Raw genomic sequence first — 23,354 nt, 5'->3', positions numbered from 1 at the left:
CCCGGGGACTTCTGTATGCCTTTCCCCCCTTTCCAATTATACCTCAACTAATTCAGAAAGCCATCGCCTTGAGAGTGACTATGATCCTCATTGCCCCTTACTGGTCACGACAGATATGGTTCCCCTTTCTTCATTGTTACCTTTTGGAGCAGTCTTGGCATCTGGACCCAGTACCAGATCTCATTACCCATCAGTCGGGTCAGCTGCACCAATCTCGGTCTTCCCTAAACCTCACAGCATGGTTTCTCCAATTCCTACCTTAGCCAGGCTTCCCTCAATATCTCGCTCGGTCCGAGATATATTGATAGCCTCTCATAAATCCTCTACCCGGAAGATTTATACTAGTAAATGGAAACGTTTTTCCCTTTGGGCATCATCGAAAAACATTGATCCTTTTACTGCACCTATCCAGTCCATTTTAGACTTCCTGGCGGAACTATTTAATTTAGGATCTTCTGCATCAACCATTAGAGTTCACTTGGCTGCCATTTCAAATTTTCATGTGGGTGTTTCAGAATCCAGCATTATGGCTCACAAACTTTGTAAGGCCTTCTTAAGAGGTATATTTCTTCTCAAACCTCCAATCAAAGACCCTCCGCCTCAATGGGATTTAAACTTGGTTCTGGCGTCTTTAATTCTTCCCCCTTTCGAACTAGCTGCTTCATGTTCTCTGAAATTGCTTTCCTGGAAGACACTTTTTCTGGTAGCTATAACTTCAGCGAAAAGAGTATCAGAACTCCAAGCCCTCTGCAGTCGTCCTCCTTACCTAGTTTTTCACAAAGACAGAGTATCTCTCCGGACGAACCCATCCTTTTTACCAAAAATCTCTTCTCAAATTAACCTAAACCAGATTATTAATTTTCCCGTTTTTTTCCCTAACTATTCAAATAGATCAGAGCAAAAGCTGCATTTTTTGGATGTTCATCGCCAACTGAGATATTACTTAGACAGAGCTAAACAACTCAGGAAATCTGATCAATTGTTTCTGTCATATGCAGAAGGAAGACTGGACCTTCCAGTTACCAAAGTATCTCTGTCTAGATGGCTCCCTTCTACAATTACTTTCATCTATGAGATCAGACATCAAAAATTACCCTCAAGACCTAGAGCTCATTCAACCAGGGCATTAGCTACATCCATAGCCTTTCAGGACAGATTGCCAATAGACTCAATCTGTGCAGCAGCCACATGGGCCTCTCCTCATACATTCATTTCACATTACAAATTGGACATGGTTTCCAGAAGCCGTTCCAATTTTGGTTCCACTGTTCTCAAGAGTCTGTTCCGATAGGCCACCCGGGATAAGGTGCTAGGGACGCGGTCCCATCCAGCAAGAATGAAGGCGAGATTGACAACTTAACATTAAGAAGTTGTGTACCTACCATAACGTTCCATGTTAGTTGTCTTCTTCCCGCCTTCTTTCTTGCATCCCTCCCTCCTTCCCCCCAAGCCTGGACAGACCGACCGGAATTCTTTGTGTTTCTTCTTCTGAAATTTGTTACTCCATTTTTGGAGACTAATATTGCTTGGTATAGCTACCAAACGAGATCTGAGTAGTTACCGCCTAGCATTGTGGGATATAGGGGAGCCTCGAGCCGGTGGAATTAGCTCTCGAGCTTTTTAGTATTGGCCGAGTCGGAGCCGAGGATCGGCTCCGAACCCATCCAGCAAGAAAGAAGGCGAGAAGAAGACAACTAACATGGAACGTTGTGGTAGGTACATAACTTCTTATTTTAACCTCTAGAATAAAATCAATAGCATCAGTTCCTTTAGCGGGTATAATATTTCTATATCTCTATTTAAAAGAGATCTCTCAAAAACATTTAGTTCATAATTGGATAGATTAACAATCAAGTCTAACTCACTTGTCTCTGTGTTTTGTTCTGCAGCATTGCCAGGTGGTTTGGTGTTTTCCGTTTCCTGCTGATTTTGATTGGAGTCTATTTACTCTGCTCTCGAATCGGCAGGGGAAACTGGTGAAAAAATGAGTTTAATTCAGATTGGCTTGCATTGGTAGCTGCGTGTTTTCTTCTAACATCTCCTGTAGATAGAGAAATGGAGCTATTGGATGTATATGTTTGTCTCTGCTCCTTCTCTTTGTTGGTCATATCATTTACATCATTGCCTTCCATTGCTTGTTTTACTATTTCTTTACCATTCACACGGTGGCCAATGAGACTGGAATGTTGATCAGTAAGTGAAACATGAGCATCGCTATTGCTCGTTGCTTTCACTGCCTCTCTGCTGGTTCCGTTCTCATCTCTCAATGTGCCCGAGGGCTGGAGGGTGACATTAGTCTGCTGCACTTTCCTGGATTGGTGTGTAAATGGGGGGATTGTTCAAATGTGTTGATACTATTGGTTCTCTCACTGCCCTGGGTTTTCTCGGCCAAGAGAGCACATTACCAACACTGAAATCCTTTAAATCTCGCTCAAGTTTCTTCTTTTTATCCAGTAATAATCTATGTTCCAGCATAGATATATGTGACAGTACATCTTCATGAAATACACTAAAATCCCTTTCGTTCATAAGCGTTATCAGCTCTGTTTGTACGATCATAATTTCATGACTGATTTCATTCTCATTCTGCATATATTGTTCAATAAGAAGTTTTATGTAAGAAAAACTGGTTTCAGTATTGAGTTTTTGCCATTTGGCCAAGAGTACAGGATAAATAGTCCCATAAGTGGGCATCTTTAAAATTCTTAACCCTCTAGGAACTACGTGGAAGCAAAGACATGCTTCCATTTGCTTATGCTGCCATTGTATAGTCTTTAGTTTGGTTATCAAATTCTCAATCTTGCGTGTTAATTGGAGTACACCAATTGTATGCATTTTACTTTCTTCATTCCTATTAGCATTAAGAAGTTCAGTCCTTTGAAATTTTAATAGTGCATTGGTTTCTGCTTTTAGCAAACATTTAAAAGCTTCAGTTACATTAGAGGTCTTATTACCTTTATTACCTTCTTGTGTCGAGTTGAAAACTTGTTCAGTTAAGGGAAGCTTCCAGTTGTGTACTCCATGAAGTTAGACCCAAGTGTCAGTCCAGTTATCAGGCCAGCTCGTAAATTCCACTAGCCATGCAGGACAGAGTCAAAGCCGAGCTAGAAAAAAATGGTGCGACAAGCTGTGATTTGTCCAGTTAATGAACCAACTGAATGGGTATCTTCCATGGCGGTAGCTCATAAGAAAAGCTCAGATGACACCAGAATATGGCTTCAGAAAGCAACCAGTAGTTTTAAAGTGCATAAAGCGCTTTTCGTTTAATAAATCAAACTTCTTCAGATGCACCTGAAGAAGTTTGATTTTATTAAACGAAAAGCGCTTTATGCACTTTAAAACTACTGGTTGCTTTCTGAAGCTGTTTTTTTTTTTTTTTTTTTTCTATTTTAGTAGTTTATTTTGTGTTTTTTTGACATCAGAATATGTATTGATTCACAAGATTTGAACAACACTCTAAAAAGACCTCATCATCCAATGCACACAGTCAGTCACAGCCTTGATGCCAAATGCCATTGTTTTTTCTGTCTTAGATGCAGAGTGTTCATTTTGGCAAATTCAGCTTGACAATAAATCATCATTGCCCACTACATTCAGTACTCTGTTTGGCAGGTACAGACTTTTGAGAATGCCATTTGGAATAAATTCTGCAAGTGAAGTCTTTCACCGTGCATTGGAGGAACTTTTTTCTGGGTATCCTTGTGCTATTATAGTTGACAACATACTAGTAGGAGGACATAATGAAGATGAGCATGACAGAAACCTCAGAAAAGTTCTGGAAAGGGCACGTCAAGAAATTCTTATGCTTAATCCACAGAAATGCAAATTCAGGGTACAAGAAGTTACTTATGTTGGTCATTTATTTAACAGTTCAGGCTTACGACCAGACCTTTCCGAGCAAACAGCCATTCTCGAGATGCCAGCTCCAGATAATGTTCAAGCCCTGCAATATTTTTTTTTGGCATCGTTGACTATTTAGGCAAGTTCATTCCATATTTGAGCCAACTTTTAACACTGCTCAGAGAGCTGACACACGAGATGTATCATGGTCTTGGTTAAAGCAACACTAGAGAGCATTTGATGTCCTGAAACAAACAATTGCTAGTCCACCAACTCTCAAATATTATCATGTTCACAAGCCAGTTACTCTTTTGTGTGATGCTTCAAAATTTGGTATTGGTGCAGTCATTCTACAAGAGAATTAACCTGTTGTCTATGCATCAAGAACTCTTACCCAAACTGAAATGCAGGATGTCCAGATCAAAAAAGAGCTTTTGGCAAATATTTTTGCATGTTCGAAGTTCCATGATTGTTTATGGTAGACATATCCAGATTGAAACAGACCACCGACCTCTAGTCACTATCTTGAGGAAAGCCAATGCATTCAGCTCCAGCCAGCCTGCAATATCTGATGCTGAGATTACAAAAGTAATTTCAGTCTTGTCTACAAGAGAGGCAAACTTCGTTATCCTGCTAATACATTATCCAGATTGCCCAGAAACATCACAGAACAGCACGAAAAAGAGAACCTTGATTTTTGAAGTCAAGAAAGTGAGAAATTTTTCTTCCACACATCTTAATGAGTTGAGAGATTACACAGCCACATATCCCGTTTTACAAAGGCTGAACCACTTTCAGTTAAGGGTGGCCATCAGAGCAATCTAGTTTACCTCAAGAAGTGCAACCTTAATTTCCATATAGAGATGAGATTTTGTCTGACAAAGGTATCATTCTGAAAGGTCCAAAGGTCACTGCTCCAAAGTCCTTGCAACAAGAGTACATTTCTGTCTTGCATCGTGGTCAACCAGGAACCGACTCTATCAAAAAAAGAGCGAGAGGACTAGTATTTTGGACTTGTATGTCACAAGACATTGAGAGAACACTTTCATCTTGTTCTACGTGTAATAGTACAAAGCCACATCAACAGAAGGAACCACTTCAGCTAAACTAGATTCCTGAACTGCCTTGGTCGACAGTAGCCACCAACATCTTTGAGTGGAATGGTCGACATTATTTGGTGTTAGTAGACTTTTACTCCATTTGGTTCGAGATTCTGTCATTGCTAATATGAAACATCATTTTTGCTGTACATAGTAGTCCGCACAAAGTTATTTCTGACAATATCGTGCAGTCTACAAGCCAACAGTTCAAAAGATTTACTGAAGAATGGGGCTTTACTAATGTCACAAGTAGTCCTGAGTACCTACAGTCAAGTGGTTTGACAGAATGTGCAGTTCAGAATGCAAAACAGTTACTAGAGAAGTCAAAACGAGATAATAGTGATGTTTTCCTGATTAATCTTGAATTTCAGAAATGTTCTTTATGATAAACATCTTTGTTCACTTGCTGAGAGACTTCTGTCAAGACAAACCAGAACCACATTACCAATTAGTAGTCAATTGTTGGTTCCATGTGTCAAGAACAGTGAAAACCAATCTTTTGAAGAAACGCCTAACCCCGAAGTCCTACTACAATAGGACCAGCAGACCACTCAATCCATTACAAGAAGAAGTGGTAAGGATGCTAATGTCCAAAGGTTATGATCGGATTGGTGGTGTGAAGAGTATTTGCTCAGAGCAGAGATTATACATTGTGGAATCACAAGGAGCAGACTTTAGGTGGAATCTGAAACATTTAAGACCAGTGTTTGAGCCTGTACCACAGCACATAGCCTGTGAGAGACTCATCTCAGAGTGAGTTATCTGGTGTTCCAATTTCTGTGGAAGTTGCAGAGAATATTCTCGTTCCTGTGACGAATGCAGAAGTTCCAGAAAAGAGTTGGTCACCCCAGACTGTCCCTGTTGGTAAATTTAGTTCAGATTGTTGTTTTATGAGATTTTGTCGTATCTCCAAATCATGTTGCAACACCCGTGCCCTGGCCCAGCAATCAAGGAGTCTCAATCCTCACCACTAACACCAGAGAGGGCGTCTTATATATGAGGAAAAGATAACAAATACACACATTAAAGTGAAATTTCCCTTAAGAGCACACAGAGATCACAGTCAGTCTGGGGCTGGTGGCTCCCTTGCTCTCCAGGTCCCCAATAAGACTCTCCCCACTGGCACAGCTATAGGGTCCAGATCTCAGCCTAGCTGGGCAAGCTAAAGCCTCCAGTACCCACTCTGTCCAACCAGTGCTTCGTGTCCCTGCCCAAGTAGCTGACACGCACACACTTTGAGATAAGTTTATACGACACAGACACTTCTGGGGAAGGCTGGCACAGGTTCTCCAGCTGTGCCCCTTTTACCCAGACTATACAGTAGTACCACTTGCCACCACCCAGCCAATATTTATCAGCTACCCAAAGGCCCTTAAAAGAGTGTCCAATTATTACTGTGCAATATTATCCAGTTGGTAGATGTGACTAAACAGTCAAAGCTTATTTGGAGTGACCTGGACAGTACATTCTATAAATATGCAGTGTACTCTAGAGCTTAAATTATCTCTATACAAACCAAACACAGTTAAAAGGTTTTAAAATATTTAATAATAAATAATTAAAACCACAAGACAATACTTTCTACTATACAGTGCTAGTCAAAAGTTCAGAGATCCCACAGAAATACATAAAATAAATCAGTAGTACAGTTCTGACATCACAGAAAAACACTTGGTCTAATCTTTCTAATCTCTAGCTATTTGTAAAAGTAGACACATTTCTAAAATAACTTACATAGAGCATAAGGCTGCTGTGAGTTGGATAGTCTGACGAAAAATGCTTAATAATCTCTGGTTCTCACTGTTTAAATTGAAACTGTAGTTCTGCTAAAACATTGCAACATCTTTTACACTTTCCTGGTGTTCCCAGGCTGACAAACTGCATTTACATTCTTCTACATTTAGAGCAATAAAGGACATTCCACAAGTAAATTCTGGTCATTAACTTTAGCCTTAAAACAATAGGCAGGAAGCCTTCATCTAGCCGGGCTGGAGCCGACTTGTAAACATGAAAGGCAGTGATGAAATAATTTTAATTTCACAGGACCAACAAGAAATGCTTGACTTAGCTTTCTTTACAGCAGATAACAATGTTGCCACATTGTTTTAAGTTCAACATTTCACATTTACAGACAATAGAACTATCTGCACATTTCTATCTGGCTAGGCTGGCAGCCTTCACCCATCTCTACCAGTCTTCACATTTCTCCCCCCGGAGGACTCAAGCTAGTTTTTCAAGTGACCCTTGAGAAACGCGGACCCAGAGACCATTTCACAGGGACCCAAAAGGCATTAAGGTTACTACTGCCAAAAGCCCTACCCTGTCTGATAGAGATTCCAGGGCCCTGGACAGATGGGGGTAAGAAGGTATACACGTCTGCTACTTTGGCCATTAGGGCCTTAAACTGCTAGTTTCATATGTTAAGATATCAGCAGCATATCATTGGACTACTTAAACAGAAAATGATTTTGATTCCTGACTGTGCTGAAAATAAAGAATTACAGGATTTAATGCATTCTGCTAAACAAGTTGGTAAACGTACTTTGCAATGTGGTTTTAACTCTTTAGAGGCATCTTGCAGGGCTGCTGTTACTTGGTCTGTTCTTAGAAGGCATGCTTGGCTTAAGGAGCAAAACTTGCCAGATCATGTTAAAGCTAAATTACTGGATGCTCCCTTAAACCAAGACCGCCTGTTTGGCAGCAGAGCAGAAGAAGTACTTAAAAAGATGGAGGAAAAAGCTAAATCTATGCAAACTGTAAGATTTCCTGCTAGTACAGCCTGCCAGATTTAGTAGGCATTGGCCTTCTAAGAATTGGTCCTTTCCTGTCTCTTCCAGGTCTTCTCAGTCCAAACCCAGGAACAGCAGACCACCTAGGCTACAATCTCAAGGTATTCAGAGGCCTCAGCAGTGGGGAGCTCCCACTTCCAAAGCTGGAAGTAGTAAGACACCCTCCATGGTAAACTGTCACAATGACTTAACTTTAAACATTCCAAGCCCTGCTCAACTGCCTACTCCCTTAGGGGGAATGATCGCCCTGCATGCAAAAAACTGGGAACTCGTTACCCAAGACAAATGGGTTTTAAATATAGTTTCCCAAGGATACAGCTTCCACTTCCACACCTTACCAACCCCAAACGGTTGTCCAGACCTACCTCCAAATCAGTGGGCAGAGGCTCAACAGCAGGTTCTCTCTCTTCTAAGTATCAGGGATATTCAACCTGTCCCAGCAGAGGAATGGGGACAAGGTTTTTACTCAAGACTTTTCCTGGTACCCAGAAAAGACAACTCCTGGCGTCCTATCCTGGACCTGTCTATTCTAAACACCTTTTTGGTAATCCCAAAATTCAAAATGCTAACTCTTCATCAGCTGCTTCCCATGCTAGGCAAAAATGCCTGGTTGGCAACTTTAGACTTAAAGGAAGCTTACCTGCACATCCCAGTAAGGGAATCTTGCAGAAAATACCTACGCTTCAGAGCAGGCTGCATGCACGATCAGTTCTCCGCACTGCCCTTTGGCTTATCTACTGCGCCCAGGGTATTCACAAAGTGCCTAGCTCCAGCCATTGCATTCTGCAGGCAAAGAAATATTCAAATATACCCATACCTCGACGATGGTCTAATTCAGGCAGAAAGCCAGGGCATGCTATTAAATCATCTGGCATTTGTAAAGAAACTGTTAACCTCAGTGGGGCACACCATAAACGAAAAGAAATCTCACCTAGTGCCCTGCCAGTAAATTGTATTCCTGGGAGCAAGCTTGAACACAACTTCCCAGATGACCTACCTCACGCCAGAGAAACAGGTTTATTTGACAGCCTACTTCAAACTACTGGCCACAAAGACCCAGTTATCTGCAAGGTAAATACTGCAAGCCCTGATGTTCATGGCCTCTTGCATCCTACTAATTCCATATGCAAGACTGCATATGTGGAAACTACAATTGTATCTAAAAAGCCTATGGTGCCAACCTTCTCAGGACCTGGAATCAATGATTCCTATCATTCCTTGTATAAAGACAGCGTTCCTTTGGTGGGCAGAGGCCTACTACCACAACAAGGGACTGCCATTCACTCTACCCCCTGCCGCCCAAACCCTAATAACGGACACATCAGACTATGCATGGGGGGGGCTCACTTGGCAGAGCAGTGCATTCAGGGCAAATGGAACCCAAGTCAAATGCATCTGCATATCAATCAAAAAGAAATGTTAGCTGTACAGAATTCTCTCACAGCCTTCAAGGACCACATTCTTCCAGGGCAATTACTGGTAAAGACAGACAACACCACTGTTATGTGGTACATAAACAAGCAGGGGGAACCCACTCGTACCCTCTCTGCAGACTAGCCATGGCTCTGTGGAACACAGCCTTGAGCTACCAAGTGCACCTCAAGCACAATTCCTGCCAGGCAAGCTAAATTCACTGGCAGACTACTACCTGAGCAGAAATCTCATGGACCCACACAAGTAGAAACTGGAACCAAAGATATTCAACATTTTGAGAAACTAATGGGGGAGCCCAGAGATGGACCTGTTTGCCTCCCCTCAGAACTACCAATTGGACAAATTCTGCACAAGGACTCCCACAGACAAGCTTGGAAAGTGGATGCCCTGTCCTTCACTTGGAAAAGCCTGTCAGTTTATGCCTTTCCCCCTCTGCCCCTCCTCTCGAAAGTTCTGCTAAAGATCAAACAGGACAAACCAAGGACAACACTCATTGCACCAGACTGGCCACGCCAACACTGGTACCCCCACTTGCACAGTATGTCACTGCTGGAACCATGGCACCTGCCTCTGACCCCTTCCCTCCTGTCCCAGCAGGAGGGCCAGATTCTGCACCCCCATCTTCAAACACTAAATCTTGCAGCCTGGCTAATTACCTGAGCTCTCTAATACCATCCCTCAGTAAGCAAGTGCTGGATGTCATTCTGGAGGCAAGGAGGCCTAGTACTAGAAAATCCTATGCTGAAAAGTGGAAAGATACTGTTCCTGGAGCCAGACTCAGGGGATGGGCACAACAGTGCCCAGCGTACCGCATATTCTTCAATACTTAACAGAGGTGCTCCACAAGGGCCTTTCCTTCTCATCTATTAAAATTCATGCGTCAGCCATTTTAGCACATTATAATACTGAGCCCACCCCTCTTCTCTCACCCCCAGCTGAAGCAATTCCTCAGAGGGGCCAAAAATTTAAGACCATCCAGGAGAGCCCCTACTCCTGCCTGGGACCTTAACTTTGTATTGGAAAAGCTCACTCTCCCTCCTTTTGATCCAGCTGCAACTGCAGAGTTGAAATTCCTTTCTTGGAAAACAGCCTTCCTTCTAGCCATCACTTTAGCAAGAAGAGTATCTGAATTACAGGCCCTCATGGCAATGGAGCCCTTCATCATCTTTCATGCAGACAGGGTGTTCCTCAGGACCAATCCTTCCTTTATGCCCACTATGGCCCTTAATCAGTCCATTAATTTGCCAACCTTCTTTTCTAATCCACAGAACAAAGGAGAATGAATACTGCACTCTTTGGACGTGCACAGACAACTTAGATTTTATTTGGATAGGACTAAGCCTCTCAGGAAAACTGAACAGCTGCTAGTTGCCTTTGCTGCAGGGGCAGAGGGGAAGGCCATTTCAAAGCAAACCATTTCTAAGTAGATAGGCCATTGCATTCATCATTTCTGCTATAAGCACCATGGAAAACATACCCCACAGGGGATAAGATCACATTCCACCAGGGCTGCATCTACTTCAACAGCCTTTCTCAGAGGTGTTCCTACCAGGGACATCCTAGAAGCTGCTACCTGGAGCTCTGTACATACCTTCACCAAGCATTACCACTTGCCTATTTTTCTAAATCCAGAGCTGGTTTTGCCACTGCAGTCTTGCAGGGCTTAATAGCTGGTCCTAATTCTCTCTAACTGCCTCCTCCCTTCCTTAGCTTTGGGAATCTACCCAAATGTAATGACTGCAACAGTGAAACACGAAAAACATAGTACAGTTGTGTACACTTACCATAAATGTAGACGTTAGAGTGTATTCACTGTTGCAGTCCCAGTTACCCTCCCTTCAGCCCCCTGACTTCTACTGGCTATACCTTTCTTCTTGTTTACTGTATTTAAGATTTCTGGTGTATTTGCTTTTTGATGGAGGTGTAACTTTGTATATCTGGGGCAAGAAAAACTGATGTAATGGCGTCGGCTGTATGCTTTATACCCGACTACCTGACGTCATGGAAGAAGAGAGAGCATCCTACGCAGGACCCAAGACTTTGATAATCAGGCCGGCCGAGGGCTACCTGCAGGCAGATAACCCCAAATGTAATGACTGCAACCGTGAATGCACTCTAACATCTTCATTTATGGTAAGTGTACACAACTGTACTGTCTCCCTTCTTCCCCAACTCATGTGAAGTAGCACGTTGTCCATCAGCTAACCAGATCCTCATTTCCTCAGGCAAAGTGCTTAGGGCTTGTTCCCTCACCAAAAGGTCTGCCAGCCCGTCAAAAGTGGTGACCCTGTCATCCACCCACCCACCTATGGAAATAAGTGCTCAGTTCAGCAACATATTCACACACACACTTTCGTCTGCCTTGCATCTGTGCTCACGAAACTTTTTCCTAAATGTTTCAGATGTAAGCTTATACAGTTCTAAAAGACATTTCTTAACAGCAGTATAAACATGCATCGTCCGACATTTTAGCTAATTCAGTTACAGCTTTACCATGGAGTAAGGGGGTCAGGAACCGTACCCAGAGCCCTTGGTCAACTTCATAACATATGAATGAAACTATCAAAACTATCCCTTTCTTTAAACTGTAGAAGAAATTTACGGACCTTTTGTGCTTCTGGGGTCCAATTACTCCCTTCCCCATTACCTCCATGACTCTGGCGAAGAGTCAGCATCTCCTTCTCATGCTGCCTCTGCCTCTCTTGTTCCTCAGCTTGCAGATAAGTTTCTCATTCTCCTCAGCCTGCAAACGTTGCAGTCTCTCATTTGCTTCTAATTCCACACGCCTGGCCTCCAACTCAAGTCTCTTTAGCACCAGCTGGATTTTTAAGTCCACTGCAGAAAGGATGAGCTGTCCATTGTCCGAAGGAATTATATCTCCACTGCCAGTCTGATTGTCCTCCTGGTTGCTGTTTGCTGATGCAGCTGTAATCAAGGCTGCAATCAGATCTGCCTTAATCAGGTTTCCATGCACCAGTCCCCTAGCCTGGCACATCTCCCCCAGCTGGCTCCTTGTCAGCTTTCCATACTCCTCTGCTGACATGCTGCCTGCTCACCCTGACTAACTAAACTAACGAAAGAAGTAAAACAATTGTGAACTGAACTCTGTATTCACTGCGTGGCTGATTTAGGGTTGAGGAGAGGGTTGTCTGTGTACATGAGGCAGTTTCTACATTGCCCCAAGATGCCCAGATTCATCAGATAGACAGGAGAGAACACTGGGAGCTGACCCTTGGACATGTCTGAATAAAACATTATTTTCCTCTAGATAAGTGAGGAAAGTGAGTACAAGAGCGTTTTTTCTCTAAGCAAGTGAGGAAAGTAAGTACCAAACCTGTTTTCCTCTAGGTAATGAGGAAGGTTGAGTGCTGGAGTGATTAGGTTATTTAGTGCTTACAACAAGTTCTGAACAAGTGCTGATCACGAATAAGCAAATTCAAGTGCTAAAACTAAGAATCTGTATCTGGACTAAACTAGTTACAGGAAAGGGGGGAAACAAGTGCAAATGCGGGCTTTTAAATCAGAAAGTTGAGAGAGATGGAAAAACTGCCCAAACGGCCAGTAACTACAATTTCTGGGCCAGGACCACTCCTTATTTGGTAGATAGGTTACCTAGAGCTTACCACTCCCACTGATAAGCTAGAAGGCTTCCCTCCAACACAGAAATCTTGGGGGGCTCAGAAGCTTACATACAGTCCTGGATACAGCAAATCTGAATCTGGACTACAATAGTTACAGGAAAGGTACAGCAGTAAAAACAATTCAAATGCGGTGCAAGCTAGCACTCTTGAGTGTGTAACAATGTTAGACCAAACAGTTTAAAAAAAAATGCAATTAAATTAAAAATGATTAAAAACAAGTGCAGGAGGAGTCTATTATTTAGACTGAGGTAAAGAAATGGGACTGGGGGGAGTGTCCCAGATCAACTCTGTACTGCAAATGCCTTCAAATTTAAACAAGACAGGAATAGGGAGAGTGGGTAGGGGAAAACCAACACCTTCAGCAGAAATCTGAAAAACTATACAGTGAAGCAAAAATAACAGTGCACAACTATGAAGTCAGCCAGCAATGATTTAAAATTAGTCAAGCAACAATTAACCGTGCACAACTCTGAAGTGCCAGAAAAGTGTACTTAGCTCTGTATATTTCCAGATAGTTTGAAGAGCACTCTGTCAGGACACAGGAAGGCTCCAGCAGTGATACTACAGGACAAGAGGCTTTCCAGACCTTCATCTTTAGATTTGTCCACCTAGTCTTACAGGAACCTCTTGAAAAAGGACATCGACAGAGTGATGAGATTTCTAAGAGCTCAGCTTCAGCTCTGAGTTGTCTTAGTACCGTCACCATTAAACGTACCAAGTATGGTGACAACTGTTTCTCTTTTACAAGCTCTGACACCTGTCCAACATTTGGATCTGGTTGCTTTGGTGCTGATATGTCCTGAGATAACTGGGTAGAGACCAATACCATTCTCTACTTCAACCCTGACTGGATGCCGTCCTCTGTAGGCCCTGATGTGCTCGGAGCCTTGGAGCCAAGTCTTAACCACCATTGAGTTGGGAGGATGTATTGACACAGAGACTGTGAGCCATCCTTACCTCTTGGAGTTTTGGTGCTCGGCACTGAGGTCCGCTTTGGAGTTGCAGCCTTTTGGTTTTGAGGGGTCCTTTCTGAGTTTAAAGCCAAGGAGTTCCTCAGAACTGATAACGTCTTCAGCTTTTGACTTATTTCCAGGGGTTCTTACGAATCCAAGGGATACTTTCCTTCACCTAGACCAGCACCACCTAAGCTCCTTGCTGAAGCTGGCTAGGGTTTGAGAACTAATCCTTCCTTTCTTCCTAAGGTGGCATCCGAAGCCAGTTTAAATCAATTTATTCATCCACCAGTTTTCTTCCCAAAGTTCTCCAGTAAAGGGGAATGCGTCTTGCATTCTTTAGACATTCACCAGCAGATATTTTTCATCTGCACAGAACAAGACCCTTCAGGAAATCTCATCAGTTTTGTGTCCTCTTCAAAACAGATTTTGGGGGAAGCAGTTTACAAAGTTATTTTGTCATATTGGCTCTCAAAAATCTGTTTCTTTTGTATATACAGAGAAATATTTACTACTGTCATCCAAACCAAAAGCGCATTCAACAAGAGCAGTAGCTACATTGACAGCTTTTCCTCACAGACTTCCTGTTGAGATCATCTGTGCTGCAGCTACTTGTTCAACTTTACACACCTTTATTTCCTATTAAAAATTGGATGAACAATCAAGATCTTGTTTATCCTGTGGCTCCACCATTTTCCAGAATGTTCTTCCATGAATCTACCCAGGCTTTAGTGCTTGGGTATCTGTCCCACTGTTGAATCGGACAAAGACAGACAACATTGGCTATGACAGTTAATGCACTTACCATAACAATAGATTCATGTTATCTGTTCTTCGTCTGGTTCAACGTCCTTCCCAATAACCTCCTCCAAATTATCCCCTCATTCTGAAGTACTGAGCTAGGATTATAATTAAGTCTTTCAAGTGCTTCTTTTTACTGAGTTTATGGCCTTGGGATGTTTATTCTCATATAGAATGTTGATTATTAGTTAGTCATGTCTTCATATAAATAATGCAAACTCGATCTGAGGTGTTGAGGTGGAGTGCGGAGGTTTATGGGTAGGTGAGGAGTTGGTACTCAATTCCAAAGTCTTCCTAGTTGGTGTCAAGGTCGGATCCCATCAGATCCAATGACCCACAGTTGAACTGAATGAAGAATAGGCAACATGAATCTGTTATGGTAAGTACATAATTTTAATTTTCATAATTTGTTTTTGAATGTTAGTATCCTTTTCTGGTAAAGTTAGTTTATGAAGAAGTAGCATCTTTTTTTTCAGCAACAAAATGAAAATGCACATCCAATTTGGTTATAGAAGTGTGCTGGGGTTAGTCAGTGATAATTTTTCCTCTGTGGATAAATTATAAGTAAACATAAAAATTGTAGTTTGCTCATATTATGACAGTTTATATATAAAATTGTAGTTTGCTCATATTATGACAGTTTATATATGTATTTTTTTATCCAACAGGTATCTGCAACATTTGCAGCAAGTTTGGTAACTAGCCCAGCCATTGGTGCTTTCATCGCTTCTCAATATGGGGACAGCCTAGTTGTTCTGGTAGCTTCTTTGGTTGCCTTGGTAGATATCTGCTTTATTTTGTTAGCTGTTCCAGAATCGCTGCCCGAAAAGATGAGACCTGCTTCTTGGGGAGCACCTATTTCATGGGAAAAAGCAGATCCATTTGGGGTGAGTTTTTCCTTAAAAGTACTGTAATAACAATTAGGCTGTTATGGAAATAGAATGAGAATTTGTATTTTATACCCATCCATCCACAACCCCCTTTTACCATTTTCAAACATGGGGTAGGGGTGTCCCTTCAACAATGACAATCATTTAGAGCCAAGATTTACACTGCCAGGTTGATAGCCCTGCTGCAGTTGTTCTTTCATACCACATGCTTGCACGCTAGCTCACACCTGTGGCCAATTCAGTGTGTCCAGTCCACCTACTGCATGTCTTTAGAATGTGGAGGAAACCTCACACGAACACAGGGAGGACATACAGACTCCACGCAAAAGGTACCCTATCGGACTATTGAAAAAGGGAACCTGTTCCTGTGAGGTGACAGGGCTGTCCACTGCGCCATCCCCTACCTACATATTAATGTTCAGTCTGTTATACCAGCTGAGCAAGGAAGAGTAGTTAATTTCAATGTTTGATATGAGTTGTGGAGAAGAAATTCAAGAAGTAAGATGTAAAAATGTTGGCACAGATGAAGTATTTAAGGAATTTTGTTATCACTTTCTACTGGGCCCATCAAAGCAATAAATGACTTCACTTATAGGCATGAATCATATGCAGAGGAAGACTTAATATTTTTTTAGAAAGTGGAAGTGATTGACTTAGTGGCTAGATTAAACTGCACTCTAGCTTCAGTTCAGAAGTGGTTTTATTGTAATTAAAAAACTGCAGTAGGCCTCAGTTATAGAATCATTAGACTTCCCTGAGGCGGACAAGATTGCTCAGTAGTTTGTACCATGCATTTTGAAATGAGTTGACATTTTATGCAGGTTATTTATAAAGTTTTTATTTTGGGGGGGGGGGGGTTCTTTTCTTGCCATGTCCCCTCTGAAAATTGTCCTTGCTGAGTGGCGCTAACCCTGTAAGCAAACACGAATTAATGAAGGAATAAATAAAAGAAATAATGGGATAAAACAATGAGCAATTGCTAGCAGTGGTTCATTATAGCATGACTCTTGCCCTACTTACAAAAACTCCCATCTGTTTAGAATGGGGAATGAATTCATCATTTTAGATGTCACATGAACATGATGGCCTGGTGAGGAGCGCCATATGCAATGATTATACAGTTGCATTTGTCATGCATCTTAATTTTAGTCATTCTCATTTCTGGTTGTACTTATGAGCTTAACAATTCAAGTTGTTTAAAAAATAATGTTGGCATGTTTTTTGATGATTTAGTTTCACTGTACTTATTTTTTTCTTTATGGCCTTACCCACAAAATGTAACTGCAGGTATTGGCAATGATCTGCATACACAAGCAAAGCATTGTGGATCACTAGAAGCAACAATTACAGTTGGAGTTGCAGATAATTACGTCACCACAAGCTAATATTCAGTTTAGGTTATTCCACCTGTGAGACTTAACTGACAACGTAGTACTGGAATACAAGACTCTACTGTTGCTGCAATTAGTATGGAAAATGTAGTAGCTTATTTGTTTTAATTTTGGTGGTTAGGCATTGTGGGCTCAAGCTTACATGATGCAATGGCAAGAGTTTTCAGCTGGAAAAAAGTCAATGGTTCATCATTATTTAAATTAAATGCAAAAATAAAATAATTTTTTATGTCAAGATTTGTATAATTTGGTGCTTTATATATTGAGGAGGATATACTCATAGGTTCATAGATGTTTACTAGGCTAACGACTCATTTCAAACTGTTTCTTGTTTGTCATGGAAAATGCAGCATTGCATTTAAAATGCAAAGCAGAGTAACAGAATAAATGAGGCAACTTGCTAGCAGTGTTCTGTTATACAGTATTTTATTGTGGCCGGGGGGCAGCATAGTTTTTATAGATGTGAAATTTGTCATTTTAGTTCTAACACTTTGAGATACTAGACTTGAAAGTCCCTTTCCTCCCAGACCATGGATTTCTGAGGCCCTTGACCTCAGAATTTACAATTAGTACTGTTATGTCTGATCTTGCCCCTGGCCTCAAAACATAAACTGCAGCAAGAGCTTAATTATCCAAGATCTTTCCTCTACAGATCAGGAATACAAATAAGTAAGTAAATAAAGATTAGAGAAAGGGAGTTCAACAAAAACTTTGTAAGATGTTGAGAGTAAGCCTCCTCCCCAATTTTTGTAAGTCATGGAATATGACTTTAGTAGCTGACGAGTTGTCTTGCCTCTACCTGTATTTAATTGTGATTAGTTTGTGGAAACCATTCATAAGTTAAATGAAAGACATCTGAAAACCCCAACAGCTTCCATGGTGTATGAAGGCCTTTTCTTTGGTTTTCTGGGCTCTTTTAGGTTTTTCAGATTTTCTCCATCATTGCATGTAATATCAGACATGGGACTGTGGATTTTGAAACTGAAATACTTGCTGTTGATATTGATGATTGGAGACTTGTTGACTGTATTCCCAATGCCTGGACTACTGCAGATTTTGACATTGGTGACTCTGCTGATACCTGAACCTCCCACACTCATGCTGTGGTGCCCTTTATGCAGTGTCTGACAAATCAAGGGATGATTTGTGCTGGATGTTGAGGTTTGGCTTTTCAGCGCTGAGCTTCATGCCTATCTTCTCCATGTTCATGCTTGTCTTGAGGAATTGGCCTTTCAGTTGTCAGCTCCAATGACTTTGATGCAGAGCATGATTTTGGCTCTGACAATGGCAGTAGTGTTTACATTTACCTCCATTTTGACAGTCTTTGTCATCTACACCAACTCAGATGTCAGTTCTTTCTCAATACAGCAGATCTTTCTGAGCAAGTGACTGTTTCTCTTGTCAAGCAGAAAGGCAGAAGTTTTCAAGATGTCAAGACAATGCCCTGCCACACTGGACCATCACTGTGTTCTTTGGCCCTTTCACCTCCAAGAGGAACCAGTAAGCACAGATGCAAAAGGAAACCCATGGCTAATATGTCCCTTACACCTACGTCAAACATGAGGATGAATCAAGTGATCCAGCAAGGCTTAGTTTTCGACAGGACACAGCATAATACCTTAAGGATCTCCTAGTAATCTTCTAGGGTGCGCACCTCCTTGTTAAAATGTTGAAAGCAGCCACCAGTTTGAAAAAAACAGTTACTGTAGCTTCATTAATGAAGAAACCTGACTATTCCATGCACCCTAAGCTTTGGAACTTCTGATCAGCTTTATTCCATAGTTGCAGCACATCCCATAAAAGGACTGCAGATTTGCATAGCCCATTATCTTGAGAAATGTATAGTTATGGACTATTTTGGGATGTAAGTTTGTGTCCTCTTTTACTTGGGACATAAATTGCCTTGCATATATCATTCAGTTCCAGCAAAATATGGTTGATGAAATGCATAAGTTACTGGACCAACTGCCTGATGGACATTTGTAATAAAGGTTACTCTTCCAGTAAGCAGTTCTCTCTTGTCTCATACCTTGGCCAGCATGTAACTTTGTTTAAGGTTTAGCTGGCACTACTAGCTGTGGTATTGCTACACACTGACATGCCTGAGTCTGGCTTGTATATTTTGTTGATGTCAGTGACTTTCTTTAATTCACCCTTTCAGAGTTCTGCTTGTTTCATATTTGATACTAAATCTCAGCTGGAAAATAGAGAGCTTTCACAGCAGCTGATGTCAGATTTCAAACCCCATGCCTCTTTGCTAGGGTGCAGAGGAGTCCACACCAGCTGTTTCAGACATGGCCAACACCAGCAAATTTTATTTATTTATTTTATTTCCAGTTTGATAACCGGGGAGGTCCACTGGGCTCAGAGCCCGTTTTCAGCGGAGGCCCAGGGAGAAAAGCTCCATAATACATACAAGTAAATCAGAACATATGATTTAAAACGTAGAATTATATACTGAGGAATAGCAAATTACAATTGAAAAAAAAATGAATACTCTTCATGACATATATGTAGTTGATTAGAGAGTCATTTGCACAGCATATAGTTGAACTGAGGAAGCGGAATAAGCTGACAAAATATTAAAAACTATGAAATTGTAAGGCTTCTGTTAATAGTTGCAAAGACTGAATATTTGAAAGATAGAAGTCTAGGTTTTGTAGAATGTGGAAGAAATAAAGGAGGAAAGTGCAATGTTTACGAAGTATAAATTCAAGATTCAGGTGAGAGAAGAGAGGGGACGTTGAGTAGTAGAGAAGGAGGTGGTTGTTTAGTAGAAAAAGAGTCTGGTGGAACTAGAGAGAGGTAGTTGTTTAGTAGCAAAAGTGGAGTACACACGTGTCCGAGATGATTATTGTAGCTAGTTAACAGCATCTCTTAGCATGAACTTTGTATGTGGGTAGAAAGAAAGGAGAAAATTTCCAGATAGGGAGAGAGTGTAGAGTTACAAAACTATGTACAGTATTTGCATTATATACATTCAAGGTTTTGATGTTATAGTATGTTAAATTGAGAGAGGGGAAGCTGTAGAGGGAAAAACAGCAAGGTGTAGAGGCACATGTGGAAGTACAAGTATAGGAGAGAATTAGCAGAATTAGGGACATTAGCAAGATTAGGTAGGTAGGGTGCAATTACATTTCCAATTATGGGAGAGGTAGGAATGGAACTGGGATTTGAAGTGTTCAAAGTTTTTAGAAATTTGTAGTGAGGGTGGGAGAGAGTTCCATTTTTTGGCTAAGGAAAAGGATAGGAGAAACTGGCCAGCGGGACGTTTTGGTTTGTATACAGAAAGTAGATTTTATTGGGCAGATCTCAGGAGTCTGTGTGGTGTGTAAGATGGTAAGATATTTGCTAGAGCAGGGCATGCAGTAGGTTTAAAGAATAATTTGTGGGCTGTAGTGAGTTGGAGGTAGTCAAGGTAGTTGGGAAGCTCTAGCCAGTTGAGCATTAGGAGAGCAGTGCAATGATGGGAGGAGTGGTTAGATTTAGAAGTGACTTGAGAGATTTTGTTGTAACAGATTTCTAGTTTTGCATAGTAGTGGAGCACCGTACAGTAGTGATGCTAGTATGTAGGTAGTGGCGAGAGTTTGCCTAGTAGAAGGGGAGAGAAAGTGAGAGTTTCTGTATAGCATACCAAGTTTCTGATGAGTTTTCTTAATATTTAGTTGCACATGTGTATCGAACATCAGGTGTTCATCAGTGGTAACCCCAAGAAGTTTAGCAAAATGAACAACTTCTGTAGTGGAGTTGGTATGGCTGTTGATATTGAAGGATTGTTTGCTGAGAGAGAGGGCTTTTGAGGGGGAGAAAAGGATTTTGGATTTATTGGCATTAAGGGAGAGATGGTTTTGAAGCATCCATTTCTTTGTAGTTGTGAAGGCCATTTGGGTTTTTGCCTGGAGCTCGGGAAGGCTATGAGCAGAGCAGACTAAAATGGAGTTGTCTGCATATTGCACTATTTGAGTGTTTGGAATTGCAGTGTGAAAACTATTGATGAATATATTAAAGAGCATTGGTCTGAGTATAGACCCCTGGGGGACCCCAGTTGGGGTAGGTAGGAAGGTTGAATTACCAATTTGCCATTTCACAACCTGGGATCTATCAGAGAGATGACTATTGAACCATGTAAGAGATTTATGGGAGAGATTGAGGTTAGAAAGGTGATTCAGAAGATGGGTATGAGAGACTGCATCAAATACCTTGGAAAGATCAAGAAGGACAGTGGAGACAATTTTTCCAGAGTCCTGGGCATGGTTGACTGTCTAAGAAAGAGAGGAGAGCAGTTATTGTACTGTGGCCAGGATGGAAGCCGTGTTGTGTAGGGATGAGGAGTTGATTATTGATGAGGTAGGGCATGAGTTGCTGTTGGATGCATTTTTCAAGGATTTTTGAAATTGGGGAAAGAATGGCTATTGGTTGGAAGTTAGAGATGCTATTATTTTTGCATCCTTTGTGGAGGGGTAAGATAAAGGCAGCACGCCATAATTTTGGGGACATAAGATTCCTGGATAGACCTATAGACCAGGGGCATGGCTTTAGTTTCGAAAGAAGCTTTTTGATGTAGGAGGTTGAGATGGGCTTTAGATAAAAAAGGGGGAGGATTAGGAATGGAGGGTTGGGAAGGGGAAGTGGGATTGTGAGGGGGGGAGGAGATGTGGTTGGAGAAGGTCTTGGTAAGTTCAGCTATAGAGTTTGCAAAGAAGGAGTTAAAAAGGGTGGCAGTTTCTGTGTCAGTTTTGTTGTTGTCAAGACAGGGATTGGATTTGGTACTGGGATGTAAAAGAGAATTGACGGAGTTCCACAATTGTTTAGGATTTTTGGTGTGGGTAGACTGTAGTTTGGTGTAGTAAGATTTTATATTATTTGTAACATGCTTTTTGGTTAGATTGCGGAGTTGCCTAAATTTATGGGGGGTAGCAGGGTGCTTATTTTCGTTGTAGAGTTTCCAGATTTTGTCTCTTTGTAGCATAAGTGTTTTGGTGTCCTTTGTAAGCCAAGGGGAGGAGTTGGGTTTTATTTGTTTTGTTCTAGGTGGGGCTTGGGTGTTTAAGATGCCTAGGAAGGTAGTACTGAATAAGTCTAAGGCCTTATCTAGTGGAAGAGTTTTTAGGTTGTCCCAATTTGTTAGCTTAAGGGTTTCAGAGAATATAGAAGGGTTAAAGTTAGCAAGGTTACGAGTGCGAGTGTATTGGTGTTGGTGAGGGGAGTGGTGAGTAGTTCGGTGAATGAAGGCAGGGGGATGGTCACTCATTGTGTCTGGTAGTATACCAGAGTGAGAGATCTTATTTAGGTGGGAGACTAAGATCCATTCTAGAGTGTGGACCCTGGGGGGTTGTTTCTGTTGGGTCAAGTGATCTTGTTTATTAGTTGCGTGAAATTAAATAGATTGATAGGGAGGTGTTATTGTTATTGATTCTATTCCAGTCAATGTTCACATCACCTAATATGCATGTCTCTAGTTTAATGTTAGTTGTGACCCATAAGAGTATGTTTTCTAGAGTGGTAGTATCTCCAGGGTGGATATAGATGGCCATAACACAAATGCTTTTATAGTTATTCATTTTGAGAATTCCTATGACTAGTTCAGCATTGTTGAACTGAGGAATGGGATTCTGGTAAGGACAGAGGTTCAGTAGGCTATTATAGATTAAGGCTACTCCTCTTCCTTTTTTGTTTTGGCGGTCGCATCTGAGTGCTTGAAATCCAGGGGGTAAACACTCAGTCAGTAATGTGGGGTTTTAGCCATGTCTCTGAAACTGCTACTGTATCTGGTAGAGTATGATTGAGCCAAGCATGGAAGAGTGAAATTTTGTTTTTTATACTTTGGGTGTTAATGGTAATGAGTTTGAGGTATTTGTGGTTGGTACTATTTGAAGAGATAGGGGGAGTAAGATTGTTAATAGACTTGGGTCCAGGGTTGGGGTGAATGTCTCCTGCTTGAGCAAGAGACATTCTAGAGAGAGAAGAGAGCAGGACCTTCGGTTTGCAACTAGTATTTAGTAGGACAGACAATTTATCTTTGGTTGTAGGAGGTTTAAGTGAAATGGTTAGAAGTTTTAGTTTAAAATATTAAAGAGGGTTAGGTTGAAGTAGAGAGGGGGATGTATCGTGAAAGTGAGAAGTGATGGGGTGGTGATGGGTGAGAGTGGAGAAGGTGGGGGGAGAAAAGGAGGGGTGGTGATGGGTGAGAGTGGAGAAGGTGGGGGGGGGAAAAGGAGGGTGTAGTTTGTAAGAGGAATAGGAGGTTGCATTGGAGACCGTTATTAGGAGGAGAATGCTTATATAAGAGGTGAGGGAAGTGTGTAAAAGTGGAGGAGCCATTTTTAATAAGAGTAATTTAAATTTGGAGCAGGAAGATGGAATGATAGGGGAGTGTTCGTGAGAAGGGGAGGAGTAAGTTCAGCAAAGATAAATGTGTGGGAGGAACCCAAACTTGTAGACAGCAACAGAATTTCTGAGGTCTTTCCCAAGTGCCCCTCAATGGAGGCTGTATATCCCCATGTCTTCTTGTTTTT

The 23,354-nt window shown here is 41.5% G+C and overlaps 1 protein-coding gene across 2 annotated transcripts in view; it reads left to right on the top strand.

Annotated features, from left to right (window-relative positions):
- LOC122795868 (hippocampus abundant transcript 1 protein-like) overlaps positions 1-23,354 on the top strand; it is a gene marked incomplete in the record, with an annotated part of 997,490 nt that overhangs the window by 507,085 nt on the left and 467,051 nt on the right. For both annotated transcript variants that reach the window (XM_044064280.1, XM_044064281.1), the window contains 1 exon segment: positions 15,227-15,445. In XM_044064280.1, the coding sequence (XP_043920215.1) occupies positions 15,227-15,445 (219 nt within the window).

This window comes from Protopterus annectens, chromosome 2.part2, assembly GCF_019279795.1.
Source record: "Protopterus annectens isolate FY-2018-M chromosome 2.part2, PAN1.0, whole genome shotgun sequence".
Lineage (NCBI taxonomy): Eukaryota > Metazoa > Chordata > Ceratodontiformes > Protopteridae > Protopterus > Protopterus annectens.
This window is presented reverse-complemented; position numbering and strand designations above follow the sequence as displayed.